This window comes from Electrophorus electricus, chromosome 9 (genome assembly GCF_013358815.1).
Source record: "Electrophorus electricus isolate fEleEle1 chromosome 9, fEleEle1.pri, whole genome shotgun sequence".
Lineage (NCBI taxonomy): Eukaryota > Metazoa > Chordata > Actinopteri > Gymnotiformes > Gymnotidae > Electrophorus > Electrophorus electricus.
The window spans coordinates 1748308-1765506 of NC_049543.1; the positions used below are offsets into that span (position 1 = coordinate 1748308).

The 17199-nt window shown below is 45.2% G+C and overlaps 1 protein-coding gene across 2 annotated transcripts; it reads left to right on the top strand.

The window, feature by feature from the left end:
• The first annotated feature begins 318 nt into the window (after window positions 1–318).
• On the top strand, window positions 319–16275 carry cdca2 (cell division cycle associated 2). 2 transcript variants are annotated; one of them, XM_027025976.2, is made up of 13 exons: window positions 319–492; window positions 739–892; window positions 1087–1217; window positions 1373–1550; window positions 2081–2268; window positions 4618–4729; window positions 4883–5211; window positions 5707–5758; window positions 6548–6679; window positions 7428–7537; window positions 8186–8263; window positions 13526–13676; window positions 15004–16275. In XM_027025976.2, the coding sequence occupies exons 2-13, from the start codon at window positions 751–753 to the stop codon at window positions 16029–16031; spliced, it is 2631 nt and encodes an 876-aa protein (XP_026881777.2). In that variant the 5' UTR covers window positions 319–492; window positions 739–750; the 3' UTR covers window positions 16032–16275. The 2 variants fall into 2 exon arrangements, with proteins under 2 accessions (XP_026881777.2, XP_026881778.2); XM_027025977.2 differs by having other exon boundaries at window positions 749–892.
• Window positions 16276–17199: the final 924 nt, after the last annotated feature.

Below are 17199 nucleotides of genomic sequence, written 5' to 3' on the forward strand. Positions count from 1 at the left end.
ACTGTGTTCTTACTTAGTGTCACACAGCAATGGAAAAGTACGTGTAAAGAAATGAAAGCTTATAACATTAAAGGTAAATAACAGATATGGGAGCTTATAAAATTAAGCGTAAATAACAGAAATAAGAGCTTATAAAATTAAGTGTAATTAACAGAAGTCTGCAACTGTCCGGACTGCTTCAGACTGGAGGCGGAGTTTGCCCAACTAGCCGACTCATAATTCGCCGTTTTCTAACACGTGTTCAATGTTTAGCATGTGATTGGCTAGTTCATATGGGATTGGGGCGGTACTCTACCCTCCTCAGTTTAGCTAGCTAGATGTTCGTTATATTCCTCGGAATTTAGTTTAGATTGTGTGCGTTTGGCACCTTTGATGGGTGTATGTGTAAATACATACGCTTTAGTGAGCAGGAAAGGTGTTTTTATTTCTAAAGAAAGTTTTGTAAAATTGCTTGCGCGCCAGGGACAACTGTGAGTGTCATTGTTACGGCCGGTAAGGAGCGAATTTTGAAATGTTAGCTTTAGCATAGCCCGCTAGCATTACCTAATAGCCCAAATAGCTGCATAACTCGAAAGGTCATAACTTAACGTTAATGTATATGAAACGGCTTAGCCAGCGTTAGCTACATACGGTAGGCATCGACAGCTGAGTTAAGTAGGTTTTATTTTTAAATGCTGTCCCGGTTTCTTTTGCTCGTCCGTTCACTCGCCACATCGCGATCTCGGGTTTAACGCACAGACTCCCGCAGCCATGGCGAGCCGAACACCGCTGGGCACCCTGACCGCGTCCCGGCAGAACAGTGAAGGCGGGGACGGTGTTGACTTCTCCAAACTCACGCCATCTCAGTTCGGGATATCAACAGACAGTTTCTTAACATTCCCCAAAGACAAAAGTGAGTTTCGCCTTAAGTGTGAGAGAAAAACCTGATGTTTGTGTCTCTCCGGGCCGTGTAGGTTAGCTAAGCTAACTTGGTGCAGAGATGCTAATTAAAATATTGCACTTTCAACTTGACAGTTGACTTGTATTTAGTTCTGTCTTCTGGGTTTCGTTATTAAAAATAAATGACGTCATTTTGAAAAATCTCAGATAAATCGAGAGTGTCGCAACTGAAGGCAAGGAGGAGGTCCACAGTCGGGTTGAGGGGATCCCCCGAAACCAGCTCCCTTATCTCCTTTCGAGCCAAGCAGGCCATGAAAACACCTCCCCGAAGCCCGCAGGTGTGTGGCCGCCAGCGTCTTCTGTTATCAGTGATATTATTATTAGCAGATGCCATATCTCAACTCCTGGTGCAAGGTTGTTTTTCTCATAAACTGCCTCTATTCAGTTGCAAAGCAGCCGAGTATACTGACCCGATCTCCCTGTCTCCGTGAAGCACATGTTGTCCAGCCCACTGTTCTCCGGCTGTGACTCTATAAAGCAGAAGATGGCTGCATTCCAGCGGCTGATGGGGGCAGACGAGGAAAATTCTGGACAGTCCACCCCACTGACAGGAGCCGAGGGTTCGCGGGAGTGGGAAGTAGGAGGCAGTCTGCCAAAAGACCTTCCACTTGGTCGGTTCCTCCTCGCACGGACGAGCTTGTCTCTGAAGTTCTGCTATAATGTCACTTATCCTCTCACACCTGAGCTAATAAGATCATTAACCATTAAACCAGTGCAAATGCATCAGTATCCCACCTGACCTGTATTTCTGAAATGTAGCCTACACACACACACACACACACACACACACGCTTGCAAGGACATTACTGTCATTGTACCAGTGGTCCACAGACTGAAATATTTCACCCCCTCCTTCTGACGGCAGAATAAGACAAAATCCCCACGCAGTCCTCTGTGTGGAAACCTATTAGTTTTCTCTACTACATACTAAAATATGTAATGCAGAGATTTTGGTTTTGTTTTACGCATGTTTATTATGAGTGTATTAATTATTTTCTGTTCTTTCTGTGCTTCTCTACTACTTTTGTCATACTTGTTTGTTGGTCAAACAGACTTTTATGTTCAGCCCTTTTGTCGGTTTAAATCTGCTTTATACATCAATATTTAAATGCTGTTTTTCTGCTCGTGACTGTGTGTGCAGACTCAGAGGGCTGTTTGGGGCAGAGGGAAAGCCAGCTCATCTCAAGAATCTGCCCACCCCCTGACACACCCACCGCCACGCCCCCTCTCTCCAAGAGACGCCGCAGAGTTCCCCGGGGCTTGTGTGAGGAGGAGATTCAGGAGGAGCCCCTGTGTGACCTCCCAGGCACCCCAAACCAGGAGCCAGGGGTCAGTGCATCAGTGTTTACCAGACCGTGAGCGTTCACATTATTTTATCACACACATGAGCAATCTGTAATTGTAGAACTAGCGCCGCTGAGCCAGGTAACGTGAGTCAAGTCAAATTTATTTCTATAGCGCTTTTTACAACAGTTGTAAAGCTGCTTTGTGGCGTATGTCAAGGGTGACTGGTGAGGAAAAACTCCCTAGAGCATGAGGAAGAAACCTTGATAAGAAACAGGAATCAAAGGGGGGGCATCCTCCTCTGGCTGACAAAGCACACTACAATAGCAACATATAAATAATAAGGTGTAGAATAAGTAGTGAAACAGAGGAAATAAATAAATAAAAATATAATAAAATGTCCAAAACACATCCTGCATGAGAATGTCCATCATAAGCAAACTGGGACCTGCTTTCTAGGTTCATTCATTCTAAACTTATTACTGGCAGGTGCAGGTAGATCAATGTGTTACCTGAGGGTTGATCAGACACGTGAACACGTGCTATAAATGAAGCGGTGTTCGTCTTGAAGACTTGCCATGATCAGACCCCCTTTAGTTGTTTAGTTGTAATGTACTCTTATGAGTGTTTACTCTGCTCTCAGTATCAGACTGGCAGAAAGTCATGTAACAGGAGAGTGAGACATTCTGGATTTTTCTGGATTCTACTACAACAGGCGTGTGGGCTGGGTACATCAGTCCATCTCTACCTGGCAATGTGGTAATTTTCCTCACGTTATCAGACTTTTAGCAGAGGCTGGCTAGGCTGTGGTCCAGGCTGCTGTCAGAATGTCTTGATCCTCTCCAAATGGTCTGGGACCACTGACCTTTTGAGCTGCGATATTATTTGTCTGATTGATTGGGACAGGTCTTCGTAATTCTGATTGGCAGGTTTTACATTTGTATGCGCTGATGGTCACCTGATGGTTTCTACTTTCTCTTATTGTAGCTGTGTTCTCCTGAGTTTTCTTGAGTTCCCGCTGAAATGTCCCACAAAATGACAAAAAAAAGTGTAAATATTTTACGAAGCTCCTGGTTTATTTCCATGTCATCTGTTTCTGTGTGAATAGGACGTGTCTCTGTCTCACAAGGCCGCAGCCATGAGTCAGTTGGGAATTTCTCTTTTATCTTGCTGGTTGCCTGTCAACTTTAAATGTGCCCATTCATTTCTCTAATCACGCCTGGCCTAAAGTCTCATACTAAGAACAAAGCTCCATTTTGTTCTGTTAGGTCTAGATAACTCGTGTGTAATTAGCTGTAAAAATCATAATTGTATTGAATTGTATTGAAAGGTAGCTTTCAGATCAAATATTAGTGAAGGCTCACAACAGTAATGTCTCCAGTATGTAGCACCTTCTGTTTCTGGTGATTTCTTGCACTGGAGAAGCAACTCCAAGTCTGGAGAGTGGGATGGAGAGATAATGAAAATATATTCATTAGAAAACGTCCCTGACCTGATAACGCCCTAGAAATGTGCACCCATCGCCCACCTACTGGAAGTCCCTTCATTCTGTTTTATCATTAAAGGATAGCTCCAGCATTAATGAAACCTTTTTTTAGGTTTAGACATTCATCATGGTTAAAATTGGTTTAAGGGTTTTGTTTGTGAAATGTTTGAATTTAGTTACAAAAGGTACAATAATTATGCCCTGTGGCAGCTTATGGGAAGTAATTATTTGGCCCTACCAGTAACTCCAAAACCAAGCTACTCTGGAAGATAAGTAAGACGTTTAGTGAGGTTTAACACAGATGTTTTTGTTTTAGGGAGGTCCTTTTTGATTGGACAACAGCAGGGGGTACTCAGAGTGCTCATTTGCATATTACACACTTCTCCACTGTCTTCATAAATGATTGCCAAGTCATGGAGCCCTCGGTGTCAGTACCAAGAGTGAGGGCCTGTTGTCCTGACCTGTGGATGGTGGACTCACACTGTTGGTCCACTCTGCTTCTGCAAACCTGTGGCTGTGCTAGCATTTGCCCTGTCACAACTCACAAGAAGTTCGGTCCACGTGATATTTGTCTAACAACAAAACTTGGCACACTTCAACACCCACTATTCTGCTGCTCAGTTGCTCACAGGCACTCGTCATTGTGTTAAAAAGGATTACAGAAAACATTATTATCAACTGTATTTGTCTTGTATAGATATGTTTTCTCTTTACTCATATAATACACAGACCAATATTCAGTATGTTGGTCAGTAATGTTAATCTAATAGAATCTAAACTGAAATGAACTGCTGTGCTGTACTGTGATGAGGTGAGTGCTTTTCCCACCTGTGTGTCCAGGACTGGTATTGTGATGCTAGGTTATTTACTGAGGGTCACTGTGTGTGATGCTCTCCCCTGCTGTGCAGGTGGGCTTCTCCCAACTCCAAAGCCTGAAGCCAACTCAGGATCTGCATTCTGATTCACAGTCGAAGCTCCTGTCTTTCCCCATGTTGACGCAGCCCGAGACAACCATAACGGGTCGGTTATCATGCCAGCACGCACGTACACACACACACACACACACGCGCGCGCACACAGTCTAAAAAATCGCAGTCGTCAGCTCCTTATTACACACGTTGTTCTGAATAATGAGTTTTCAGTAAAGACCTTTCATATTTCATTGCTCCTCAGACCAAATTCCTGCACTCTCACATGTCACCGAGGTCTCCTCCGCGTCCAGGAAGAAGCGGGTTCGTTTCGGAGCACCTCTTTCGCCCGAGTTCTTCGACAAGACCCTGCCTCCCAGCACCCCACTGCAGAGAGGGGCCACCCCTTTGTGCCCCCCGTCATCCACAGGTCACAAGCGCTCCCTTCTGAAAACGCCCCAGCAATGTGAGCCCCCTCTCCCCCAGCCCAACTTCAGCAGTCCCGAAAGTCATGACGGTTCCCTGGTCCTCACTGGACCCGGATGTGGTTCAGAAGGACTTTGCTGTGAAGATGTCTTCGTGGGCCCCCAGAAGGTTAGTTTATCTGCGGGCGAATCAATTGTGTGTATAAATGACAGTGCTGTGACAGGACATTTATTTGAGACAGTCTTGACTCTCTCAGTCTTGACTCTCTCTCTCTCTCTCTCTCTCTATATATATATATATATATATATATATATATAAATAAATAAAAAAATAAAGGTTTCTGCTGCTTTAAATGAGGTTTTGAGAAGGTTTTATAGCGTTTGCAGCAGTCTTTCACAGATGTGGCCTCGCAGCCGACACCGTTTGGGTGCTGATGATAGTCTGGGCTTTACAGCCCAGCTCGTGCCGTCAAGCTGTGCCTCAGGACAGAAGACAGCACCGCGCATTAAACTAGCACATGAAGAAGCGCTCAGAGTGGCTGGACGCAGGGTCTCGCGAGAGTGTGAATTTTAGTTGTAGTCCGAGAGGTGGAGACTCCCAGTTCAGACCCTTCGCGCTTCAATGTTTAGTGTTGATGTAAATGTACCATTTCATCCACCCCAGATCAGTTTCCTCATGGAGGACGAATTTGAGAATCCACCAGTTGACAGAAAAGGTAATTTGTTAAACTATTTTAAAAATAATTTTAAAACTATGGTAACTTTTATAGGTGCTTGTGGAATGTGGAATTTATTCATTCATCATATTATGCAAATCAGTGTGTGTGTCCTTCTGGAACGTAGCAGTTGGAATCAATCCTCAATGTCCAGGAGCAACAGGTTTGAACCTTCCTTTACATGGGAGTCAGCTGTGATAGCAGAGTGGCCCTACCTGTATTAAGTGCTCCGTTATCTTCATCATCATCATCATCATCATCATTCTTCCTGGTAGCAGGCTGAGAATATCCGTTCATACTTTTCTGCTCCCTGTGGCACAGTCCAGCTCCTCCTGTGGGAGACACAGACGCTCTCAGGCCAGCTGTGGGATATAATCCCTCCAGCGTGTGCCGGCTCCGCCTCTGGGCCTCCTTCCAGTGGGATGTGTCTGGAGCATCCTCACGAGATGCACAAACCCCCTCGATTGGCTCCTCTCTGTCGCGAGCAGCAGTGGCTCTTCTCCGAGGCATTCCCACTTACTTCCAGGGATTATAAAATCCAGGACTAGATTTAGATTTGGGGGGCAGATTTGAATACGCCTAATCCTAATCCTGCAGCAGTGCTTATTTTGAGTAGAGAATGTAAGAGTTTTATGAATTACAGCATACATTTACTGTACACTATGATATCTGATTTTATACATTTCCCTGTGTGTGATTTAAGTATATAAAATTTTTATGTAAGTGATGTAAAATTCTACTAAATGTTTTGAGTGGCTTGATGTGATGCGTAAACTATGGTTCCAACAGACTCCACCCAGGCTGGAGGTGGAGATGTGATCCCATTGGCTGCAGACACTTCGCTCCTGAATGCTGCCTTCCAAGAGGACGAGGGTCCCCAGAGCCATGCCCCTTTAACACATCCTCCTGTAACTGCAGCAGGTGATGTTTTACGCTGTGCAGGACTCTCACTGTGTGTTTACTGTAGTGAATTTGATCGCTGGAGTTTTTATTCCTCCCAGAAGTGCATCACCGTTACACTATCGCATGCTTGCGGTTATTGGAGACCATTGCCGTTCCAGGTTTCAGGCGTAAGAAACAGAATGCGAGTTTAATGTTTCCATCTGTTGACCGGAAGCAAATGAACGGTTTCCTTTCTGAGCAAAGATGCCACAGGGTTTCTGGTGGGTCTCCAGGACATATGTTGCCCTACGGAGACTTCCTGCCTTTAGGACATTTCTATGAAACCAGTCAGATGACATTTGGACAGTCAGTCATTTATTGATTGTCACCTGATGTTTAACTTAAGTTTTTAAACAAAGCTGAGAACTGTATTATGTGATCAGACCAAATGGCCAATCTCTCACATAAATTATCTGATACTTTTATCCAAAGTGACTTAACAATATGACTGAATCTAACTGAGGGTTAAGGGATTTGTTCAGGGGCCCAACAGTGGCAACCTGGCAGTGGTGGGACTTGAACTGGCAACCTTCTGATTACTAGTCCAGTACCTTCACCACTGAGCTAACACAGCCACATAAAGTGAACTAGGACTGGGAAACAATGGTTTAGATGACCCTTCTGCACTGGTTTCTGTGTATAACTCTGTCATGGCTGTGCACTGTAGTGCTGGTTTGGAACGTGGATTGGGGGTGAAGAACTGAAGCAGCTATTTTGTCTTCTGCAGAACCAGAGACCAACCCTGAACAGCATCAACAACAACAGCAGCAGGAGGCAGAGCTGAAATCTCCTGCTCCCACTACTAAAGCACCTCGCTCTCGCAGCCGGAAAAGGAAGGTGTGTTCCACTGCACTGCTTCTGTGAGCCTTACAGGGGGCACTGCTACAGCCGGTCTATTGGTGGCTCATGGCTGGTCCTGGGTTTCAGGAATTCCTGGAAGTGTGTGTGTGTGTGTGTGTGTGTGTGTGTTGGGAGGGGAGGGGAGGGGAGGGGTGAGGTGGGGTCATCACTCACCCCCCACACCTCTCCACAAGCCAAGCTTTAAATTCTTTGGAAAATCGTGCAAAAAGAAGAAAATAAAAGTCATACTTAGTTTTATAACATACAGAAAAGAGAATATAACTGGATCCGGTCTGGGTCCTCTGCGGTCCATGGCCTTGGTTTTTGTCTCTGTGTTTGGTGTGTTGTGGCCACACTGGCCTCCCTTGAGATGTGCAGTTTAACACAGCATATTTATGCAGCATCACGGTCAGAGTGAAGGGCACAGGCAACCTTGACAGTGTGAAATTTATACTCTAGCATTAAATAAGCACCAGGATGGGATGGCGGAGGCTTTCTAGAGTCACCTGCTTTACTTGCAAGCAGCCAATCAGACTCGCTCAACTTCATTCTACAGTGAAATTGCCTCCATAACAGTCGTGATGGTGGAGACGGTCCAGGCCGTTATAAAGTGCCTCTTCACCACATGCTGCTTCTGTGTTTCAGTCTCCAGCTGGGTGCGACGCTCCAGAGAGCAGGAGGAGCTCTCGCTCGGCCGCCAGCGCCGCCAAGGGGAAGATGAAGGTATTGTGCTCCTCTCGTCTGTTTGAATCAGTCCTACATACTTGTCACAGTACCTAATGAACAGCAGGGCCCATGCAGGTGGGGAGCAACTGTGGGGCTTGCTTAGCTTGGCAGTTTAGCCTTCATTTTTCAAAGCTTCTTAGACATGAGGAGAGGTAATTTCATGAACTAATATATGAGCTGTCTGGTTTAAGGGAGTTGTTGGGGTAATGAACATTTTGTACAAGTATTAGTTGATTTTTTGTATACACATTTTTTGTATACACGCTGTGTTCAGAAAGTATTCAGACACTTCACTTTTTGTACAGTTTTGTAGAACCCATCAGTCTACACACAGTAATCTATAATGACAAGTGTAAATATGTTTTTAAAACATTAAAAGGTTATTAAACACCATTTACATTTATAGCATTTAGCAGATGCTCTTGTCCAGAGCGACTTAGAAAAGTGCTTTGTCATTTTCTCATAGAATATATCCAAGTACAGTACAGTAGGTTAGAATTAAACATACCTATGAACTAGAATGCTGTGATACATAGAAGTGCAAAATACATAAGGTTGATCTTAAACAATAAATGTTATAAGTGCTAGAGTTTGTTAAACAACATGATAAACAATACCCTACAAAACGTACTAATGTAGTCAGTCAATATGGGAGCAGTGTCAGTTGTCCTTTAAAAATTCTGCAAATAGATGGGTCTTCAGTCTGTGTTTGAAGACTGCAAGGAACTCTGCTGTCCAGACAGCAGTGGGAGTTCATTCCACCATCTTGGAGCCAGAACAGAAAATAGTCTCGATGCTTGTCGTCCATGAGACCTGAAGCAAGGTATTTCAAGCCGAGCCGTACTTGAGGTTCGAAGTACTCGAGGTACGGATCAGGCTTTGACCATTGACCTCATGTATGAAGGGGCTGGTCCATCTTTGGCTTTGTAGGCAAGCATCAAGGTTTTAAATGTGATGCGTGCAGCTACAGGGAGCCAATGAAGTCCTGTGTCATGACATTTCTGGAATGTCATAGATTTTATGGCTATCTATTCCAGATATTATTTATGCAGTATGTTCCAGGATTTGGTCATCTTTGGGGAGCCAAGTCATGGAATATTGGGGAATTTTGTTTGTAGTGTCTTAAATTTTAGCTGCCATTAATCAGTTATATTTTCACTGGTTTACCGTACTGTGTGGGGTTGTTATGGCTCCTTGATTTTCCCACGCCATCTATCTGCTTCTCACACGCCACTAACTGGCAGTCACTCGAGTGGAGATCCACAGTCTCCAGTAATCTGCCTGCCAATGAAGGCAACGATAGCAGGAGAAATACCCACTTCAAGGGCTTTAGCTAGAGGAGGACGACTTCTCTACTGGCTGATGAGAGAAAACACCAGAAGCTGATCGTAAAGTTTGTAAAACTAGCATCGATCTGTGGGAGCGGGAGACCTTTGTGGCCACACAAACAGTGAAAGTCACGCGGGCGTCTGAAGCAGAGAGGAGCGTCATGGTCACACTACTGCAGTCCTTGCTGAGAGTGCAGCAGTGGTAAGAACAGCCTCTCCCTCCCCCAGTACCAGCGAGGGTAGCATGAGACGGCGTGAAGCGTATCCTGGCTTATTGCCAGTGGAGACCCTGCAGACTCGCCGCTGAAAGCTCGCCGAGTCCAGTTGGTCGCACAGGCCGTCAACACGGTGGAACGTAGCTACAAAATTAGCCTGCTAGCTGGTTATCATCAGAGTGTTTGGTAGGTAGCATTATTCTTTGCTGACAGAATTAAAAACGTATCTAACTGGGTTTTGAGCTAATGACCGTTAATGCTGGACTAACTGAGACTCTGCTGCTAGTATTTATCCGTGTATTTAATTAATTCTTATACCAGACAGGAGGGGAGTCTGCCAGTGTTGTGTGTAGCTTAGTGTGAGCTCATAGCCCAGGGCACAGCAGAGTACATGATGGAAGCTTTCCAGACGTTGACACTGAAGGGTTAAATTACAAAGCCTGTACAGCTTTCACTGGATGGACCTAATGTCAACTTTAACACACAGTTCACTTTTTCAGTGCTTGTGCACATATGTGTGTGTGTCTGGAGTGCCTACCAACCCCTAAACTGAGAAATAAGACACCCCAGTCAGTTTTTTATGGGCTGCCTATGTCAGAAAACACGGGCTAAAACAACCCGTTCAGATGTGACTCCTCTTTCTATGTCAAGTGGGGTCATTAGCATTATATCCCCCATTTACATTTATGGTGTTTAGCCTGACGCTTTTATCCAAAGCGACTTACAATTATGACTGAGTACAATTTGAGTAATTGAGCGTTAAGGGTCTTGCTCAGGGGCCCAACAGTGGCAAGCTGGCAGTGGTGGGACTTGAACTAGCAACCTTCTGATTACCAGTCCAGTACCTTCACCACTGAGACACCACTGCACCCACCCCCAAGTTGCCCCTCCAACATCTTTTCTACCCACTAAACCTGTCGATTGATTAGTTGTTTAAGCAAACCTCATTCACCAAACCTCATTGAATTCTGACCTCCTGGGTGAGGGTTTGCCACCAACTGATCCAGCATTACCTGGTTCAACTCCTTGGTCGCCAGGTTCAGTAGGCGTGTCTGAGCAGACCAGTCACACAACTCTCCTGGATTCTGGCCTTCCAGGACTGGACTTAGAAACCCCTGCCCCGTGGAACGGTGTTGACTTGTGTAAATACGTCCCCTTTTAAGTTTCAAGACCAATAGAAACCTGAATCCATACTGTATGTGTCCATACTGTGTTTTTAATTGTGGACATTTTGCACAGAGCGTTTTAAAAAAAAAAAAAAGTGCAGATGTCTCAGATTACAATGCAAGTCAGTTCTTAGGTAATTTGGACTGGCTACTGAAGGATTCTCCTGCACAAGGAGAGAGTGGAGCCACAGCTATTGGAGAAACAGGTTAATTCTATAAAACAAGGGCAGAGAATGTCTTTCAGAGGGAATGATGATGAAACTGGCAGACCCGAAGACACATGAGAGTACAGTAGAGGCAGGCAAATTCCCCAACCCTGGAGAAGTGACTCCTGAACTGCTCCAGAAGTTGGGTTGCAGAGACCCACGGTGCCTGCAAATTTGACCTTTCACCTTTTCACTTGTCATTTTCAAAAGAGGTAGCAGCTCGAACCTCAGACCTGTGATTGCTGTTCTGGATGTGAATCTTTCTAATGTCATCACGATTATGGATTGTTTTTTCAAGCCTGATGTGGTTAATGCAAACAATGTCCATATGTATGCCCATAAACATTACAGACAAAACCAAAGTCATTCATGCAGGTAAAGTTGACGTGGAATTCTCTGCTGACAAAACGCTGAAGGAACTCGGATGAATGTGATTACAAACAGAAAATCCTTCAGAGCACTGAAAGCATAAACACAGTAAATTAATTTGTGTAGAAATTGTACAGAAAAAGATCCAAGTACATTTAACGGGGAAAAGCACAAGAAATCAACAAAACTAAAGTGTGTGTTTGGAAAGAGTAGCTGGATTATGTAGTTTAGTTCTGTTTTCGGTGTTTTGTGTTTAATGTTGATCTAAAGCGTTTTAATGCTTCAGAGGTAAGTTTATGTAAGCCTTCAAGGAAGTGATATCCATGTAAATTAAGTTTGTTCCCATTTAAAAATGAGTGTTTGTTTGTGGCAGTTTGTTTAGAAGGATATATAGGTCAAGTTGGAGCCTATTAAAGCAGTGAAAGTATTTTACTAAAGACTAGTTTTGTGAACTACTAAAGTGTGCAAGCTGATGGGTTTAAAATACCTTGGCTGGGTTGTTTGCTCACTCACATGGGTAGCCTATTTTCTCACTCAATACAGGTCATGAAAATTCAGCTTTTTAGACTGTAAAATTCAAGGAATTTCACATTTGACTTGGCGTGGGAACCCCGATTTGCATAAGTACACGGACTGTTAATCCGGTACTTTTGTAGAAGCCCCATTTGGCAGTAGCTACAGCTTTCATGTTTCCTTGGGTCAGCCTAAACAAGCTTGGCACACCTGGATTTTGGCAGGTTAGCCCATTTCTCCTGGCAGATCCTCTCAAGCTCAGTCAGCCTGGGTGAGAAGCATCTGTGAACTGCCATCTTTAGCCCTCTCCACAGATGTCCGCTCAAGGACAGTCAGAGACTCCAGCGCTGTTTGCATCCAGTCTGTCATCACGGGAACTCTGCAGCAAGTTCTCTTCAAGGACCCCTTTTTGTATTTGGCTGCATTCATCCTTCAATCGGTTCTCAACAGTCTCCCTGTCCCTACCGCTGAGAAACGCCCTCACAGCCTGGCGCTACCACTGGGGTGGCATTAGTCGAGTGATTGGCACTACCTGGTTTTCACTTGTCACAGTGCCTGCAGTTCTTCACACAGAGTTCAGTTTTTGTCTCATACCAGAGGATAATATTCCTCATTCTCAGAGCACTTTAACTGCAGTTTGGCCAACTCCAAGCAGGCCAGCCTGTCATTTACTCAGGAGTGGTTTCCGGCCGGCCTCTCTACCGTGAAGGTGCAGCTGCTGGAGTGCTGTTCAGATGGTTGTGCATCACACAGGTTCTACCATCTCTACAGAGGACTTCTGAAGTGTGAGAATTGTTATTGGTCACCGCGCTGACCAAGGCCTACTCAGCCATGAGGTCTGATCTCCAATCTTCTTCTGCTTCACAATGATCAAGGTCACTGTGATCCTGAGAAACGCTCAGAGCTTTAGAACTGGTTTTATAGTCTTGTAGAGGACCTGTGCCTCCCCTCCGTTTGGTCACAGAGGTCTATAGAGTTCCCTGGACGTTGGACTCATTTTAGTCCTGACGTGGAATGTGAATTGTGTACCTTTCTAAACTGCATTCCATGAATTCACTCCAGTCAAATTCTAGAAGCATCTCAAGGTTCTGGATACTTAGTCTCTCATTTTATATAATTTTTGATTAAGGTGTGTGTGTGTGTAAGCACTTGGTTATGAGCAGACATGAGTTTTGTCCATTTCAAAGGAATTCTGCGGTACAATAAAGGGCAAAAAGTGAACACGTTCTGAATCCCCTCTGATTCTCTTCCAAATGTGGTTTTCACATCTAAGATGAACAGATTGCTTGCATACTTATTTTGTTTGTTTATTGTTGAGATGCATCCCGTAGCCAATCACAAGTACCCATACTAATCCTGCTACACCCTTTACTGAAGCACTGACAGCTTTAATGCAACCAACCAAAGGTCACATTTTTAGCCTCGTGTGGTAACCCGACGGTCGTTTTGTTTTTGTCCGAAGACCGCGGCAGCGAACAGGCGGTTCGGGAGTAAGGAGGTGGACCGTTCCCTGTACGGGAAGAGGGATTATGCTTCCAGGAATCCCATGCTCAGCCCCATCTTCGAGGCCGCCACTGCCATCCTGAACGGCACCCCACCACGACTCACCCAAGGTCAGCTCAATGAGGAACCCTTGCCTGCTCTCCAGGAGCTGACGGTGTCCATAATGTACCTGGTGAAGTACCAGCATTAAACTTCTGAAAGTGTAACATTTGATTGGTTGGTTTATAGTAGGAACATTAGCATATGCAGGAACATTTAGAATATTAACATAAGCATTAGCATATGTATTTGTGAGGAACTTGTGTTGGTAGTTTTTGACTGTTTTTGTAAACATGGGGAGGGAAAAGCTTTCACCTGTTTGCTGTCTCCACACCACAGGAGGGTCCTCACCCCCCCTAATGGCTCTGATATGTTGGCTGTGTTCTGTGTTTAATGTCTGTCATCACTTTCCCATCACACGGGAAAACTGGTCATTCTCTGAACTGCTTCCTGCAGAAGTTAAAGATATTTTTTTTAATCATTCTTTAATGACTTGAACACAGTGTTTGTGTTTACATAATGTGCTCTGTGTCCTGAGAACACTACAGTGGTGTTTATGTATGTAGTGGTCTTTATGGACAGTGAACACCACAGTGTGTAGTGTTCTCTGGCCAGAAGAGCTGAAGGAATTTCACTTAATACTAGAGGCTCCAGCTGGGGTCCTTTAACCAGACACCACAGTCACGTGGTTCAAAACACGCAGCTCTGCTCATGAGGTGTTTTGTAAATGACCAAGTGGAATCAGTGGTGTTAAATCAGGTAAATGCTTAACTGGCCAACACTGTGGCCCTTCAGGGAGCATCCCGTCCACTAGAAGAAGGGAGACTCCCGTCCCTCCGCTAGGAGGAGGGAATCTTGTATCTCTGCAGTACAAAAAGCCGCAATGTCACAAAACCCTGGCATTGTGGCTCTCACATAAGAACCGAACCAGTAAAAAGACATTTGACATGCTCACTGTTCCTGAAGTCACAGCTTCCCACAGACAGGTGAGACTTGAAAGAGCATGAAAGCCTCAGCAGTCTGAGTGTGGAAAACCCATTTGAACCACAGAGAAACCACTACAGGGATGTTAGCAAACGCACACGTACTGCTGTCATGGAATTGATCCTGGCGTAATCCACCTGAAAGAGCAGGAGGAATTTGCTCCTGGCAACCCTTAAGTCTTGCTTTGATTCCAGTGTGGAGTGTGAGTACTATCATCTTGAGGGATACGGGAGTCTCTCAATAAGATGCTGTAAAGGTAAACTTGTTTGGCCGTTCCTTTCTGGAGGCAGGACAGAGAGATGACTAGTCAGATAGTTCTTATAAAAATCATGTGTGTTCACAAATTTAATAATTGTTGTTGTTGTTGTTATGTTCATCTCCCTTTCTGAAGAAGTAATACTTTATCATCTACAGCTGCAAATCCAGACTGCAGGCAAACGACGTCTCCCAGCATTCAATACGGAAAGACCCGCCCCTCTGAGGAGACAGCCAATCTGCGGACTGCGGACACCCTGTGGCATAGCCGCTTCTCGCAAGCCAATGAGGTCACCAATGGGATCACCTGCACCCCTGTGTGGGACACTCCAGCCAGCGAATCAGAAGTTGGCGTAGCACCTTCAGGAGTGTCGCACACAGGTAATGTGGGATCAGTTGCTCCCAGAGCCAAGCGCAACCGTGGAAGACCACTCACTCGTCGCCGTAGCTGGAACGTTTCTAAGTCGGAAATGGAGAAGGTCTCTGGGGGAATGATGGGAAAGCGCCAACACGTGGAAGAATCTCCATTGGAGTCCACAACCGGAGGGCAGATGAGTGATCCGGCCAAATCCCAAGGCGTTCCCGCCAAGCCCAAGGTCTGTCTGCAAGAGGATGGCAGTCACGCCTTTACTGTGGGAAACGCAGGAGACTTCACCGGCACATTAGACCAGGATAAAGGCGGGGAACTGGAGCGGAAAACTCCAAACGGAAGCAGGCAGGCTCGGGTTCAGAGGGGTCGGAAAAACCTGCGGGTGAAGTCCACTGAGGAGGAGGAGGAGGAGGATCACCAGAGCATATTGGGGGCAAAAACAGAAGAGAAAAATAAGGAAAGTCTGGATAAGCCTTCAGTGGCTGTGGGACCAAGCAAGATTAGCGAGATCTCAGGTGAGGGATGGCGAGATGGCGGTGAGAATGCTGAGCCTGTTCTGGAGTCATGGCAACAGGTAGACTTCTCCATCGAAGACATCCTGAAGCCAACAGTGAAGGGGCGGGGCTCGGTGCGTCGCAGTCTGAGGAACCGGCTGAGCGTGGACGCGCAGGCCAGCGGACTTGCCTGGGTGGAGCGCACGCCCCCGGAACAGAGTACGGCAAGCCGAAGGAAGACACGGGGCAGACTGAGCGCTGTGCTGGAAGCGCCACCTCTACCACTGGCCCCCAGGGAGGAGGAGCTCAACCAGGCAGACTAACACCCATGGAACTATGGGAGGGGTTCTGGAACTGCAGGCGAGTTCTGTTGGCTTGCCTTTTTACAGTGTTTTTAAAATGAACTTTAAGTCGCTTTTAGCTCCTGATTATTTGCTAACTTTGAACAAAAAAAAAAAACAGTTTGCTCTGTCAGTAAATATTTGGCATGTTAGTTGAAAATTACACTGTTCAGTGCAGTAACGTGATTTACTGCTGGAATTTTCTGTTTATTAAATCTTCTATGTAAACCTGATTTTTGAAGTTACAGCCTTTTTACATCTATATTATTGTTCACAGGTGACCTTGATGACTGGTTGGGTTGTAAACCTTTTTCCCTCCATTTTATTTTATTTTCCTTTAACAATATGAGAGAAGGTGTGTGTGTGTGTGTGTGTGTGTGTGTGTGTGTGTGTGTGTGTGTGTGTGTGTGTATTCACAATTATGATAAAGCACACAAGGTTTCCAGAGGTACAGGACATTTGACAGACATCCTTCATCACCTGTGCAAGCAAAGCGCTTCTGAAGTTCTAGGAGGCAGCTTGCTTAAATTGGAAAAAGTTAATGTTTTAAAACATAAATTCCAAGAATGTCAATCAGTTCTTTTTTCCCCGGGGTGGTGGTGTGACAGGTAGAGCAGGTATACGAGCTTATCCTCAGTGTTGGGAGACGTTCAACCGCCCACCCTTTTTTGATTCAGTCCTCGCTGCATAATGCTGTCGCTTTAGCGAATAAGAGATGACAACACACAGCCGGGTCTGGTATCCTGGTTTGTAAAGATCATTATTTGTACAGACTGCCGCTAAAGGAAATAGAGAGAACTTTAATGAAATGGACCAACCATGGGCCGAACTGCATCATTTCAGTAATCTCGCTCCACCCGAACACTCGCTCAGCCTCGAGTGATATTACTGTTTCTGGAATATCGGACAGAGTGGGATCTTAAATTATCCTGAGAACCAAATAGCAGTTTTTTGGTTTTTTTTAATGAATCCAGCCTGATTACAGGTCCAGAGGTAGCACCGTGAGGTGAGGTGGAGGTGACCCAAACTGCATTCTACCAGATCTGTAGCTTTAGTTATGAAGGCTCGGCTGTGACTGCCTTGATGTATAGTTGTGGGTGAAGAACCACACATAAACGATCCTTCGTATACGGAAAGTTATTGAGCCAAT

What these genes read in the sequence shown, in the direction of transcription:
- cdca2 (XM_027025976.2), top strand. Translation starts at nt 751, where the DNA reads ATGGCGAGCCGAACACCGCTGGGCACCCTGACCGCGTCCCGGCAGAAC. An exon ending in TCCACCAGTTGACAGAAAAG is followed by an intron (nt 5,759 to 6,547) that starts GTAATTTGTTAA and finishes TGGTTCCAACAG; the next exon opens with ACTCCACCCAGGCTGGAGGT. An exon ending in CTCGCAGCCGGAAAAGGAAG is followed by an intron (nt 7,538 to 8,185) that starts GTGTGTTCCACT and finishes TCTGTGTTTCAG; the next exon opens with TCTCCAGCTGGGTGCGACGC.